At 32.9% G+C, this 12,467-nt stretch overlaps 1 protein-coding gene and 1 long non-coding RNA gene across 18 annotated transcripts in view; one reads left to right on the top strand and one right to left on the bottom strand.

Moving 5' to 3' along the window:
* Window positions 1-1,095: 1,095 nt before the first annotated feature.
* Window positions 1,096-2,373, bottom strand: LOC114579695. The gene is made up of 3 exons (XR_003700778.1): window positions 2,053-2,373; window positions 1,461-1,623; window positions 1,096-1,373 (listed from the first exon to the last, which is right to left on the bottom strand). It is a non-coding gene; the product is annotated as an uncharacterized LOC114579695 (long non-coding RNA).
* A 1,228-nt stretch (window positions 2,374-3,601) lies between these two features.
* LOC110096400 (ubiquitin thioesterase otubain-like) overlaps window positions 3,602-12,467 on the top strand; it is a 45,432-nt gene continuing 36,566 nt past the window's right edge. For all 17 annotated transcript variants that reach the window (XR_003700899.1, XR_003700900.1, XM_028695323.1 and 14 more), the window contains exons 1-3: window positions 3,602-3,920; window positions 4,577-4,672; window positions 8,125-8,178. Coding sequence is in view for 15 of the 17 variants with exons in the window: in XM_028695323.1 (XP_028551156.1) it covers window positions 4,622-4,672; window positions 8,125-8,178 (105 nt within the window). In the remaining 2 variants the exon portion in view is untranslated. The remainder of the gene's footprint in view (window positions 3,921-4,576; window positions 4,673-8,124; window positions 8,179-12,467) is intronic.

Here is a 12,467-nt window from a genome sequence, read left to right as displayed (position 1 = left end):
ATATAAAGACATACTTGAAATTATCAGGTTTGGTTCGAGTTATTTCAGGTGAACTTATTTATATAGTAGCATTTAATACCATGGTTTTGAAAATTTGATTAGACTAGCCTGTTTGACCGATTCAACTGTGAACTAGTCTTATTGCTTGTTTAGTCCTCATTAAATTTCTATTAAATATGAATTAAAATGATGATTGGTGATATTTCATTTAAATTTAAAATTAGTAATTTTTTTATATTTGAATATATAATATAAATTAATAATTATTTACTCTAACTTTAAAATTATGGAATATATTTTTTATGTATGAATTTTATTTATTTTTATGATCCTGAAATTATATTATTTCATAATTATTATAAAGTTATTTTATTATTTAAATATCATTTAACTATTTTTAATATCTATTATGTCATCCAGTTCAACCTCGATCAAACCATTGAGCCTCTCTTTTTTTTTTTTCTTTTTTCGGTTCTATCTACGATTTGATTTTTACAATCCTTGTTAGTACAATAGCGATACATAAAAAAGAGTAATGAAAGAATCAACAACTACAATGAAGCTACTCACCCCTTAAAAGAAAAATACAAATGGCCAACTATAAAAATATAGAATATCAAATATATCTTGTTGATAAATATGCTCTTGTGGTGCTGATATACATTTGAAAAAAAATTAGTAACAAGTGGGTGAGAAATCAAATTCAACAAATAACTTCTATCTATTAAAGCATAAATGATAAGAATATAAAAAAGGCTAAGAGTGAATACAAAATAATAGATAATTAATACATCAATATACAAATACATCTGACTGCTCATATGATAGATCATAGAATGAATATTGTTGCGTCCTGAAATATTCACGGCGGTAGAGAAATATATGGTTTAACGTCTTAACATTGTACGAAGATCCATCACACAAGCAGATAAGAGAGGGGGGTAAAACATTCATAAGAGACACCAGAGTTTTTACATGGAAAACCCCTGAAAAGGGGGAAAAACCACGGGGCCTGGCCCAGTTTGAATGAATCCACTAGTATTTGCAGTTGATTACAAATGAGGCCTAAAGCTCAATAAACAAGAAACGAATCAATCATGAACCAAACATAAACATTTGTCATTTTAAACGAACAAAGCTTGATTACAAACATAAAAGCTAGAATTGAGAGCATGAACTGAGTTCAAGTAAGCTGATAATAAACGAGTTCAAACATGAACAAGCACATGTTCGTCTCTACTCGATTCATTTGCAGCCCTAGATGTCACTTCGGTTTCAACATGTTAACACCTAAGAGTTCACAAATAATGAACTCGATGATGGCGTTCTCAAATTTAGTCAGATTAGTTTGGCTGTCTTGCCCTCTGTAGCACCTGCAGGCAAACTTTCTCGATAACTAGTTTTCTAATAGTGGTCTTAAGGATAATCAACTATATGGGAGGGGGAAAGATTGGAAGAACCTGCATGATGAACCGAAATCCCTTGATCATAATCACTTGTAATCACATCAAAGGGCTTCATGTTCTTTCAAGGAGGCAGTCGGGGCTACAACATTGCTTCAGTATATTCAATCCTCTTGAGCTCCTTCTCCCTTCGGTGCTTTTTTAAGGGTTGTTTGGTTGCCTGAAAAAGAATACAATGTAAAGTAAATACAATGCAAAATAAATGTAATATATTTAAAATACTTTGAAGCTATTTGGTTGTCTGCAAAGTAAATGAAGCAGAACTATTTCTTTTGTTTGATGATGTATATGTATAATAAAATAAAGCAGTGTATTTTGAAAATGTTTCTATAGAATAGAAAAATATATATGAATTTGAAGATATATATATAATCATGTAGAAATAGCTAATCTTGTAGATCATCTAAACTTATAAACCTAAGAGGTTGTTTGGTAGCAGGATTTGAGGCAAATCCAGCCAAATGCGAAAAATGGACATCTTAAATCTCACATTGAATTAAATCCTCTTTTTGTCATAAATTCCCTATAGTTCAACGGATTTATGGGATTTGGCTAAAGAAGCTTGTTAAGGGGGAAGAAGGATGGTTACCTTCGATCCAGCACGAACAAGAATAATGATGCGAACCGTCGTGACTTCCGATCCGACAGGGAGGAAACGTCGTCGACGAAGGCGAAGAAGCTTTTTAGCGACTCATTCAGCTTGGAGTAGCTCCAATGGAAGATAAGATTAGAGGGAGTCGTCTTAGATGGTTTGGTCACATAAAATGGTGGCCTTTTTGATTACCTGGTTAGGAAATTAGAAGTATTAGATTTAACTTTTGTTAAAAAAAGTAGAGGTATACCTAAAAAGACTTGGTTAAAAAATGTTAGAAATGACTTTTGTTTATCAGATTTAAATGAGAATTTAACTCAAGGTTCTGAAAACCGGTTTAACTCAAGGTTCTGAAAACTAAACCGGAGAACGAACCGGAAGAAAGAGAGTTTCACGGTTCGACCAGTCGAACCGGATGACGTAATAAATAATATTATTATTATAAAAATTTAATAAAATTAACAAAATAAAGAAAGACAATAACCATATAATTTAATATAAATTATTGCTAATTTATACTATATATTTAAATTTAATTTATAAATATAAATTATTTAAAACTCACAAATATAAAATTATAAATATAATATAATTAAATATTTTAATAAAAATTATTTCATTTAGTAACATAAAAAACTTTTGGAGGTGAAAAACAAATAAATTTTTAGAGCTATTAATAAAGAATCCTAATAAAAATATAAAAAATAAATAGATAAAAATAATAAAAAATAGAGATTATCAATTAAAAAAAATAAATATTATCATCTTAAAAAATAAAAATTATTCATATTATTAAAATTTAATTTCAAATCATTAAAAAAAATAAGTTGTATAGCGTGAATATGGAACTAAAGGAGATTCTTTGATTTGTATGTTTAGTCCCACATCACTTAGAAGTTTTGCTTTGTATTGCTTATATAGCTTCTTGCTTTCACTCATGATAAGAGTTCTTAAGGAATAAAGAAGACATGAGACTAATGAAATTATAATAATATTGTGTTTAAGTTAATTTAAGAGTTTTATATTAATATTTATTTTAATTGTGATTAAGTTTAATATTTATTTAATACCAAATAATTTATTAATTAATTTATATTTCTCATGAGCATGTTTAAAACATGTATTATATGGTAAATATGATAATTGTGCATTCTACATCAATATGATTTACATGGAATGTCATTTATTACAATTAAAAAAATAATGTAAATGAAATAAATTCTTTACAACATAAATCACACTTCAATGTTTAATAGTTTGGGCAATAATAAATTATGACAAATTTGGCTCTATAATATGATAAATTTATTATTAATAACAAATATAATATAATATAATATCAAAATTAAACAATTAATCTATCTTATCTAAGAATTTAATATAAGTAGCAAGCAAAAAAAAAAAAAAAAATCTGAAAACTATAAATTTAACTGCATTATTTTTTTTTTGGAAAAAAATAATTTCATTTTAAAATAAACTAAAATAAAAGTTATAAATATAACTACATTAGTTTCTATAAATAAAATAACTGAATATTTAGGTATAATACTAAACCCTAAACACGATGGTGGAGAATCTCTTCGTCACGGAGCATGGGCGTCCGAAGGAAGGAGAGGGAAAGCTCGAGGGGATGGTTTAGTCAAGAAAAAGCGCATATGGCTGCGATTTGGGTGAAACGGCCTGGAGCCAGAATGACGAGAGAGGAGAGATGCGGTTGTTGCGAGAGGGAGAAGAGAATAAGATCGTTGCGATGCCCTAGGTTTCTTTTTTATAAACCGCAGGCACGGTGGCAAATAGTGGAAGTTTTCGAGTATTCATATGGATGAATCTTGTTTTGGTGAAGACCACTTTAGTGGACTCATCTGGTAGGCCAACTCTCTTTTTCCTACTGCCATTGTCTTTCACTAGCAAGCAGCCAGCTTCCTCTGCAATCACCGTAACAATTCGATTTACCAACAAGAATTGGACCGATCATCATGACGTCCACTCAGGCCCTTTTGGAAAAAAGTTTATTCCTCCTGGGCTAATCTACTCGGTTTATTGCAGCTGTCAATAACAGGTTTTCGAGACATCAGCGCCTGATTAAGGGGTTGTTGTTTGGAGATTATTATTTTTATTTGGTTTGAAGTAAAATGAGTATAATGCGAAGTTCAGAGATGGTGGTGGTCTAGAACGATGGTGGTGCTCAATACTAGTGGGCGGTGGTCTGCGATGATGGTTAGTGGTTTGCGGTGGTGGCAATGGTTGGTATTCAACAACGACTGTGGTTAGGGTTGTAACCGATCTGAAAAATTCGGGTTCAGGTTGATCCATTTAGTAAACGAGTCGAATTCATGTTGACCAACCAATCTGATTTTGGTTTGAAGTGAACCGTTTATTTTTTTTTTTTAATTTTTTTATTTGAAACATGTTATCGGCTTGGGTTCGAGCCATTTCAGGTTGCTAGTGGGTCGGGCTCGTGTCTACATTTTTGACCTGTTTAATAAAATGGTCGGGTTCAAGTTGATTGCATTTTGGTCAGGTCAATTTTAGGTTGGATCCGAACTCGACCTATGGATTTGTTTTGATGCCCCTAGATGTGGTGGTGGTCGGCAGTCGGTGGTGGCCAATGATGATGGTATGTAACACCCCAAGATTTAAAGTGGAAGAAATTTTTTTCTTTTCTCTTTATTGTCTTTTCAACATACTCTATTTATTTTTCTTTCAGGTAACAATTAATAATCATTCATTTACATCAAGATCAATTTGACATCAAGAACTGATTAATTGCATTAAAAATATAATTATATTGTTAATGTTAGTATTTATATTTTGCTTAAAAAACATATAATAATCATTATTGGCTACCAAAGTATACATTTTAACAAAAAAATTAAAATAAAATGAAAACATCATTATATTAAGTCTCAGTTCGCAATCCCTTTAACTCTACATAAAATCATGTAAAAATTATATGATGAGCTTACACAACCCAACAAATAATCAAAACTCATTATATGCCTTAAATGCAAGATGAAAGATTGAGTATGTAGTTCAAATTCTAGTCAATATTAATATATAGTAAAATTAATATGATAAGTAGAATGAGAGTATCTCATTAAGAAAATGAGCGTTTATCAAGATATAAGAAATCAGGGAAAAATCTATAAATCTATAAAAGGTGTTATAGTAAAACAAATTTAAATTATCTATCAGTCATATTCATGTTGATTAATCTATTATATGCCTCTATCAATTATCATGTCATATATAATTGTCTATTAGTATGCTATGAAAATCCATATATGAGTAAGTTTAATACACTATCATATAAATATAATCATAAATATCAAAAAGTGCAGGGCGCAAAATATTTAGCTTTAATATGGTGTTTTTATCCTTCCACTCTAATTGTCGCCCAATTGAATATCAGTAATTAGTTTAACCACATTTGTCAATCAATTGGTCATCAATATTTATCTTATCATAATTATTCATTATTTTAAGTTAATTCACATTTGGCTTTTAATAATCGTGTAAGAGTCGCCGCCTTCTACGCGTAGGTGTAATTGGGTCAATCAGTTACATATTACAACAATGATTACACTAACAACCTTTTATTTAAATGAAAGTCTGTCAGCTCACCCTCCTATGTAGGGTATTCTTTTTTAATTGCCAGTCCGCATCAATTACAGACTTAATAGCCATCCTTCCTTGCTTGCATGTAATTGTCATATTTATTTCATAACAGTTATATCAATCTCACTTTCATGCATGAAATGCAACAAGAAATGCTTAAAACCAAATAAATACAAGAAATATATATATTAATCTATAGTTTCAAAAAATCATAACATACTTATTACATGGTAAAATTCAATAATCTTATAGTCAAAATGTTCATAAAATTCATATCTATTGTATGCTAAAAGTTACATGATAAATCAAGAAAGAATATATATTTTTAAATTAATTTGAAAGAGATTTAATTCGTCGATTTCAAAATTTTGTTATTTACAATGATCGAAAGACTTTTTCTAATTGAAGCAACGGATGAAAATGAACAAACCGGCCTCCTCTCCTCTCTCTGCTCTTCCTTTCCCTTTCCCTCTTTTCTTCCATGGCAATCCACATGAGAATGGGGAGGCGGCGGCATTGAGGGGCTTTAGTGACCTAACGCTATATCGCTCTGACCCAATGTCATATGTTGAATTAAGAATTATTGTAGAATTGAGAATCTAATACCTTGGCGGCGATTTCTGGCACTGTTGTGCTCTCAAGCCTAACGTCATAGCGCTACCAAGCATAACATCAAAGTGTTCTAATTGAAACAAAAATTTAAATTTTCATTTTAAAATACTTTTTCATGTTTCGGGTTGTTATATCGGGTGGCAGATGGTAGTAGTCGTGGTTGATGGCCGATGATGGTAGTGTTGGTCGGCGGCGGTGGTGGTCGTGGTTAGCGGCAGAGATGGTGGTGACTGGCAGCGGGTGATGGCGGTTGGCGATGGCTGGTGGTGGGCTGATGATCATTGTGTGTGGTTGTGCCGGCAATGATCGACCGATAGTGGCCAGCCTGCGGTTGTTGTCGGTGGCGACAATATAGGAAAGATGATGAATTTATGATGCATTTGGAACTCGCCCAAATCTTAGGAATTCCAAATACATAAAATATGAATTAGAGACTGAATTTCAAATGCATCAAAATTTTACATTATATTTGTTTTACTTCAAATCAAATACCAATATTCTTAAAACCCTTATATTTGGAATACTTTACATCTCTTTTACTTCAAACCAAACAACCTCTAAAATTTATGCTTCTAATTTTTTTTAAGGTTTTATTTGGACAAATTTCTTACTAGTTTGCTTTGCAGATCAGATTTATAATTTTTGTTTGATCAAGGAAATTTCTGCTTTCTATTAGGAAGCTTTTTTCTACAACTTTAAAATGTTATTTCTCCGCAACAATTTTATAAAATAGTAACAAAATTATCCCAAACTAAACCTTAAATCACAATTTTAAATATATTTTTTGAAGAACACTTAAAAAAATTATGCAAATACTGTAGTCTAAATATATATTATTATTTATTTATTTTTTTTTTTACTTTTTTTTTTAAACAAAAAGAGTCAAAAAGCTCCCCAACCTCCCCAACCTCTAAGACTGTTCGATCAAATCCTTTCTATTTTCAATTATATACTGGTGTCCCTCCTACAACTTGGGGTGCCTTGTATTTTTTTCCTTATGAAATTTCCGTATAAACGGTCTCTCACTTTCATCTACTTGTGTGTATGACAGTTCACGAGCTCAGATGACTTTTTTTTGTTTCAAACTAATGGTATAGATGTGATTATAGATAGCATTTTGAAGGGTAATGTCATATAAATTAATAGGATTAGAGATAAAATTATAGATTTAAAGATTATTATTGATAATAAGATTATTTTCATTTTAAGTGTGTATGCTCCTCTAGTAGATTTTAATATTTGTTCAAATATTAACATTTTGGAATGAAATAAAATAATTAATACACAAAATATATCTTGAAGATGGTTTTTAGAGGAGATTTAAATGGACATGTTTATAAGAGGTATATGATTTTAAAAGCATTTATGGTGGCTATGAGTTTGAAGTGACTATGAAGCCATGAAGGTAATACAACTAGTCTAGGTGGTAAGAGTTTTTGTTTTATAATTGTGGATGACTACTCTAGATTTTTATGGGTTAGATTTTTTAGCACATAAGAGTGAGTCTTTTGATGAATTTAAGATATTTTTTACTTGATTCAAAGAAATTTAGGATATTTAATTTCTATAATTCATAGTGATCATGGTTGAAAATTTTAAAATGAGAAATTTAAATGAAAAAATTTCGTTTGTCTTTGTATATTTGATCAAGAGTAAGATTGTATAAAGGCATTTTGAAAATGGCAGAATAATGTATCTGTTGTTCTCTGTTTATCTTTTTAACTTCTTTGAATTTGTTTATTCAAATCTTTCTATAGTTTATGCGTTAGTTTAAAATATATTATTCTAAAGTATTTCCTTATCATTCAACCCCCAAGCTTATGTTTGCTTCTTATCCAGATTACAGCTAAGCCAGCAAGTGAGATTGATTTGAAGTCTCTTGTGCAAGACAAGGCAAGCAATCTCTGTTTCTTTTGATTTTATTTCACCAGTTTTTTAAATATTATTGTACTCAAAATTATTCCAGCATTTACATCTGCTATAACGTAGCTAAATTTCCTTAAGGAAAAAGAAAGAAAAGACACACTGCTTCTATAACACTTTTTAATTTTCAATAATATGCATTGCTTTTCATAGATTGGGGCATTATAAAAAGTCATGTCTGCTTCAATATTATTATCATTTTCATGTTGGTTTATTTCAATAACTCTTCTTTTTTATTTTCTTCTTTATTGAGACTGAAAATCATACCTTATCCAATTATGATCATTTACACTTTAATGAAAAATACTGTGTCTGAATAATGAATTGTGAACTCGATTTACTTAATTGCATCTGATGGGTTGAGAATTTGCGTCTTTTTTTCTTCTAAACAGTGATTGAGTTAAATTAATACACGAAATGACCACAATCATCTGGCATAAGAGACACTTTTAAAAGGCCACTTAACGTAGAATTGGATATTACCCAGTTTATTCTATGTTTATACTAAATTTACTTAGACATAAGGGGCTGCAAAATGGTATTATGATGCTAAAGATTTCGAAGGTTGGAGATATAATTGCCAAAGGGCACACTGTGGTTGTCTTATGAACTCTGTATAGTTCGTTTATTATCTTAAAAAGCACCAATAAATTCTAGATAAGGTTCAAAATGAAACATGATTTACGTGAATTAAATTTATTGTATTCTATTGAGACTATGCATAAAAAATAAATCTTACTATTATAGGGTTCATTTAAATATTTTAACTCAAGGAAAAACCATCCATAACTATTATGTGAATATTAGTAGATATTTCATTTTATTTTTTTTGTAGATATTTCATTATGAATATTAAGTGAAATCTATGAAAGTATGTACAAAAATTATTGAATGTGGAATGCAGGTCTTACATTCTCCAAGATATCTAAGAAATTATTATAAACATAAAAAATAATGCCCGTGAGAAAGAGGATACGTTTATTTTTCAATCAATGAAAGTTGTTTACCTAGAAGCTAGCAGGGTGGAACTCCAAACTTAATTGAGATCTAACCAATCACATCAAATGAAATTAATTCAAAGGTCCTATATAACATGAACTTTCAATTAGTTGCACACACAAAATATGCATTTAAAATTAATATCTAGCTTATGTAAAAACATCCTATTCAACCTATGTGACCTCTAAATCAACTAGAATAAATAACTACTATGATAAAATAGATCTCTAAAATCTTTGGACTTGACCATATAACTTAAAATAATACTATATAAAACCTAAATCTATGTTTAAAGAGTTAAAAACATAAAATACTGATACTTATCTAAACAATAGATAATAATAGAATAATTATTCTAATATAAATTTTATATGAAAGTAAATTCATCTTACCCATTCGAGCATAGATGTCGAGCAATGAAGTCCCCATGATGATTAAGAGAGAGGGGAAGAAAAGTGAAAAGAGGCTTATGGACGTTGACTCTTAGTTGAAGGAAGAAAGCGAGGAGCAAAACTTACATCACTTATAGTTGCGGCTTAAGAAAAGTTGTTGAAGACGATGAGAGGGAGATAGGGTCCTTGATGGCTAAGAGGGAGGGAGCTGAAATTTTGCATTTGCATTCATCAAAAAGCTATTACAAACAAGTAAGTAAGAAGAGGGGCAAACATGCCCTTAAGTAACACCAAAAAAGGGCCTCCTATCCTCCTCAAGAACATCAAAAAAGGCTTGAGGACTTTCCCCGCAGTTCTATCTCCTATATCCCAAACAAATGTTTTGTGAACTGCCCTTTGGGCACAAAAATGGGTGGCTTTGTTAAACCGGTGGTGAGTGTGGACAAAAAGGATTTGTTGGAAGCTTTTCATCCGGTTGCAGGTTTCCCAATCGGTATATTGTTGCCTCCACAAATTTTTGAACTTGAAATTTTGCAAAAACTCCAAAACCGAAGCATTGTCCCCCTCTACAATCATGCCCTTGGTATCGAACATCCATTCCATAACAAGCTTCCCAATATACTGGACAGCCAACATTTCCACCTGAGTACTGTCCCAGTGATTTAAGCTCCACTCGGCCGCGATAACTAACTTCCCAAGGCTATCTCTAATGACAATCCCAACTCCACCCGCATTGGATCGCAGAAGTGCTTCATCAACATTAACTTTTAACCAACCCGTAGGGGGGGACACCAAGAAAGAGGAGAAGACAATCCATAGGATTGAGAGGTGTCTCGTTTTGACAATGAAATGCCTACCTAATAAGCAGGGCCGCCACTTTTGGATGGCTAATACAATGGCCATCAACTCTTACTCATAAACTGATTTCAGCCTGGCTTTAGCTGTCAACGCTTAGCTGAAATAGGCAATGGGTCAATGATTTTGCATGAGTACTGTCACCAATCCATATCATGAAGCATCTGTCTCTACTGTGAAGTCTGGTAATGCTAAGGCTGATATAATAGTCATAGCATTCTTCAAGCTCTCAAAGGCTGTTGTGGCTGCCTCTCCCTATAAAAAAACCATCATTCTTCAATTGCTCTGTTAGTGACCATGTTATGGTGTTGTACCTTTTTATGAACCTCCTGCAATGTCATGTCAGTCTTAGGAATACTTGCCGCTCCATCAGATTCTTAAGCACTGGCCATTCAACATAGCTTCAATTTTTTATTTGTTCTGCCACCGCCTCTCTAGACACAATATGACTCAAATACTCAACACTGGCCTAAAAACAACATTTCTTCAGGTTAGCCTTTAGCTGGTGCTCCTGCAAGGTTGCAATACTTCTAACACCCTTCTCAAGTGCTCCCAATGCTCCTCCTTTGTCATGCTGTAAACTATGATATCATCAAAGAACACCAAGAGAAATCGCCTTAGATATGATCTGAAGACCTTATTAATGAGTGACTGAAACGTAGCTGGAGCGTTAGTGAGGCCATAAGGCATCACTAAGAACTCATAATTCCCCTCATGCGTTCTGAAAACAGTTTTGGATACATTTTCCTTTTTCATTCTGATATGATGATATCCGGACTTCCGATCTATTTTTGTGAAGATCATCGCCCCACTCAACTCATCCAATAACTCATCTATCACTGGTATACGAAACTTGTTTGGCACAGTCTCCTTATTTATTATCCTGTATTCCACACAAAACCTCCAGCTGCCATCTTTTTTTTTTAACCAGTAATATTGGGCTAGAAAAAGACTACACTTAGCTTGATAATTCCTTCCTCCAGCATTTCTCTAATCGACTTCTCAATTTTATCCTTCTGAAATTGAGGATAGCGGTAGGGCCTGACGTTGATGGGTTATACACCTTTCCTCAAGATGATAGCGTGCTCTTGCTCCCTTGGTGGTGGCGATCCCTGAGGTGGCTGATAAACCTTATGAAATTGTTGGATCAATGGATGTACTGAGAGGGGTATGTCTCCTCCCTCCAATCTCACTCCCTCCAATATGTGCACCTCCACCAGAAAGCCCTCCCCTACCTCTTGTAACTCCTTACCATGGTTTTGAAAGATACAATGGTTTTGGATAGCCCTGCATCTCCCCTTATGACCACATTTCTCCTATCCACCATCAACCCCATCGTGAGTTCTCTCCAATTGACCTTGGTGTCTCCCAAGGTCTGCAACCACTTCATCCCTAGGATGACATCAGTTCTTCCCAATTGACCTTGGTGTCTCCCAAGGTCTGCAACCACTTCATCCCCAGGATGACATCATTTATTCCCAAATCCAGTGGAAGAAAATTCTCCCTCACCTGAATCCCCTGAATGGCCAACATCACTTCGCTATAGATCCCTTGATTTTTAACCATCTTCCTTGTACCCATCATTACCCCATAATATCCTGTATCCACCAATTTCACTCCCAGTTTGTTGATAACCTAAGTGGAAATGAAATTGTTGGTAGTCCCACTGTCGATCAATACACCACCTCCATGTCCTCTGTCTCCTTCTTCACCTTTATGGTATGATTCATAGTGAATCCTACCACAGAGTTCAAGGAAACCTATGCCAGATCCAATTGCAGCTTCTCCTCCATCTCTCCCTCTACCTCACCCTCACCTCCCACCTCAGTTTCCTCATCATCATAGACGCTGAGAACCTGAATAGTTTGATCCCTACACTTATGCCTTGTCGTATACTTCTCATCACGCCTGAAACATAACCTCTTCGCCCTCTTCTCTTGCATCTCCTTCTCCTTCAACCTCTTGAAATTTCCCCCACTTCCTCCTCCTACTAGCTTTTCCCCTGGTGGTCTC

This window comes from Dendrobium catenatum, unplaced genomic scaffold, assembly GCF_001605985.2.
Source record: "Dendrobium catenatum unplaced genomic scaffold, ASM160598v2 fragScaff_scaffold_621, whole genome shotgun sequence".
Classification (NCBI taxonomy): domain Eukaryota; kingdom Viridiplantae; phylum Streptophyta; class Magnoliopsida; order Asparagales; family Orchidaceae; genus Dendrobium; species Dendrobium catenatum.
This window is presented reverse-complemented; position numbering and strand designations above follow the sequence as displayed.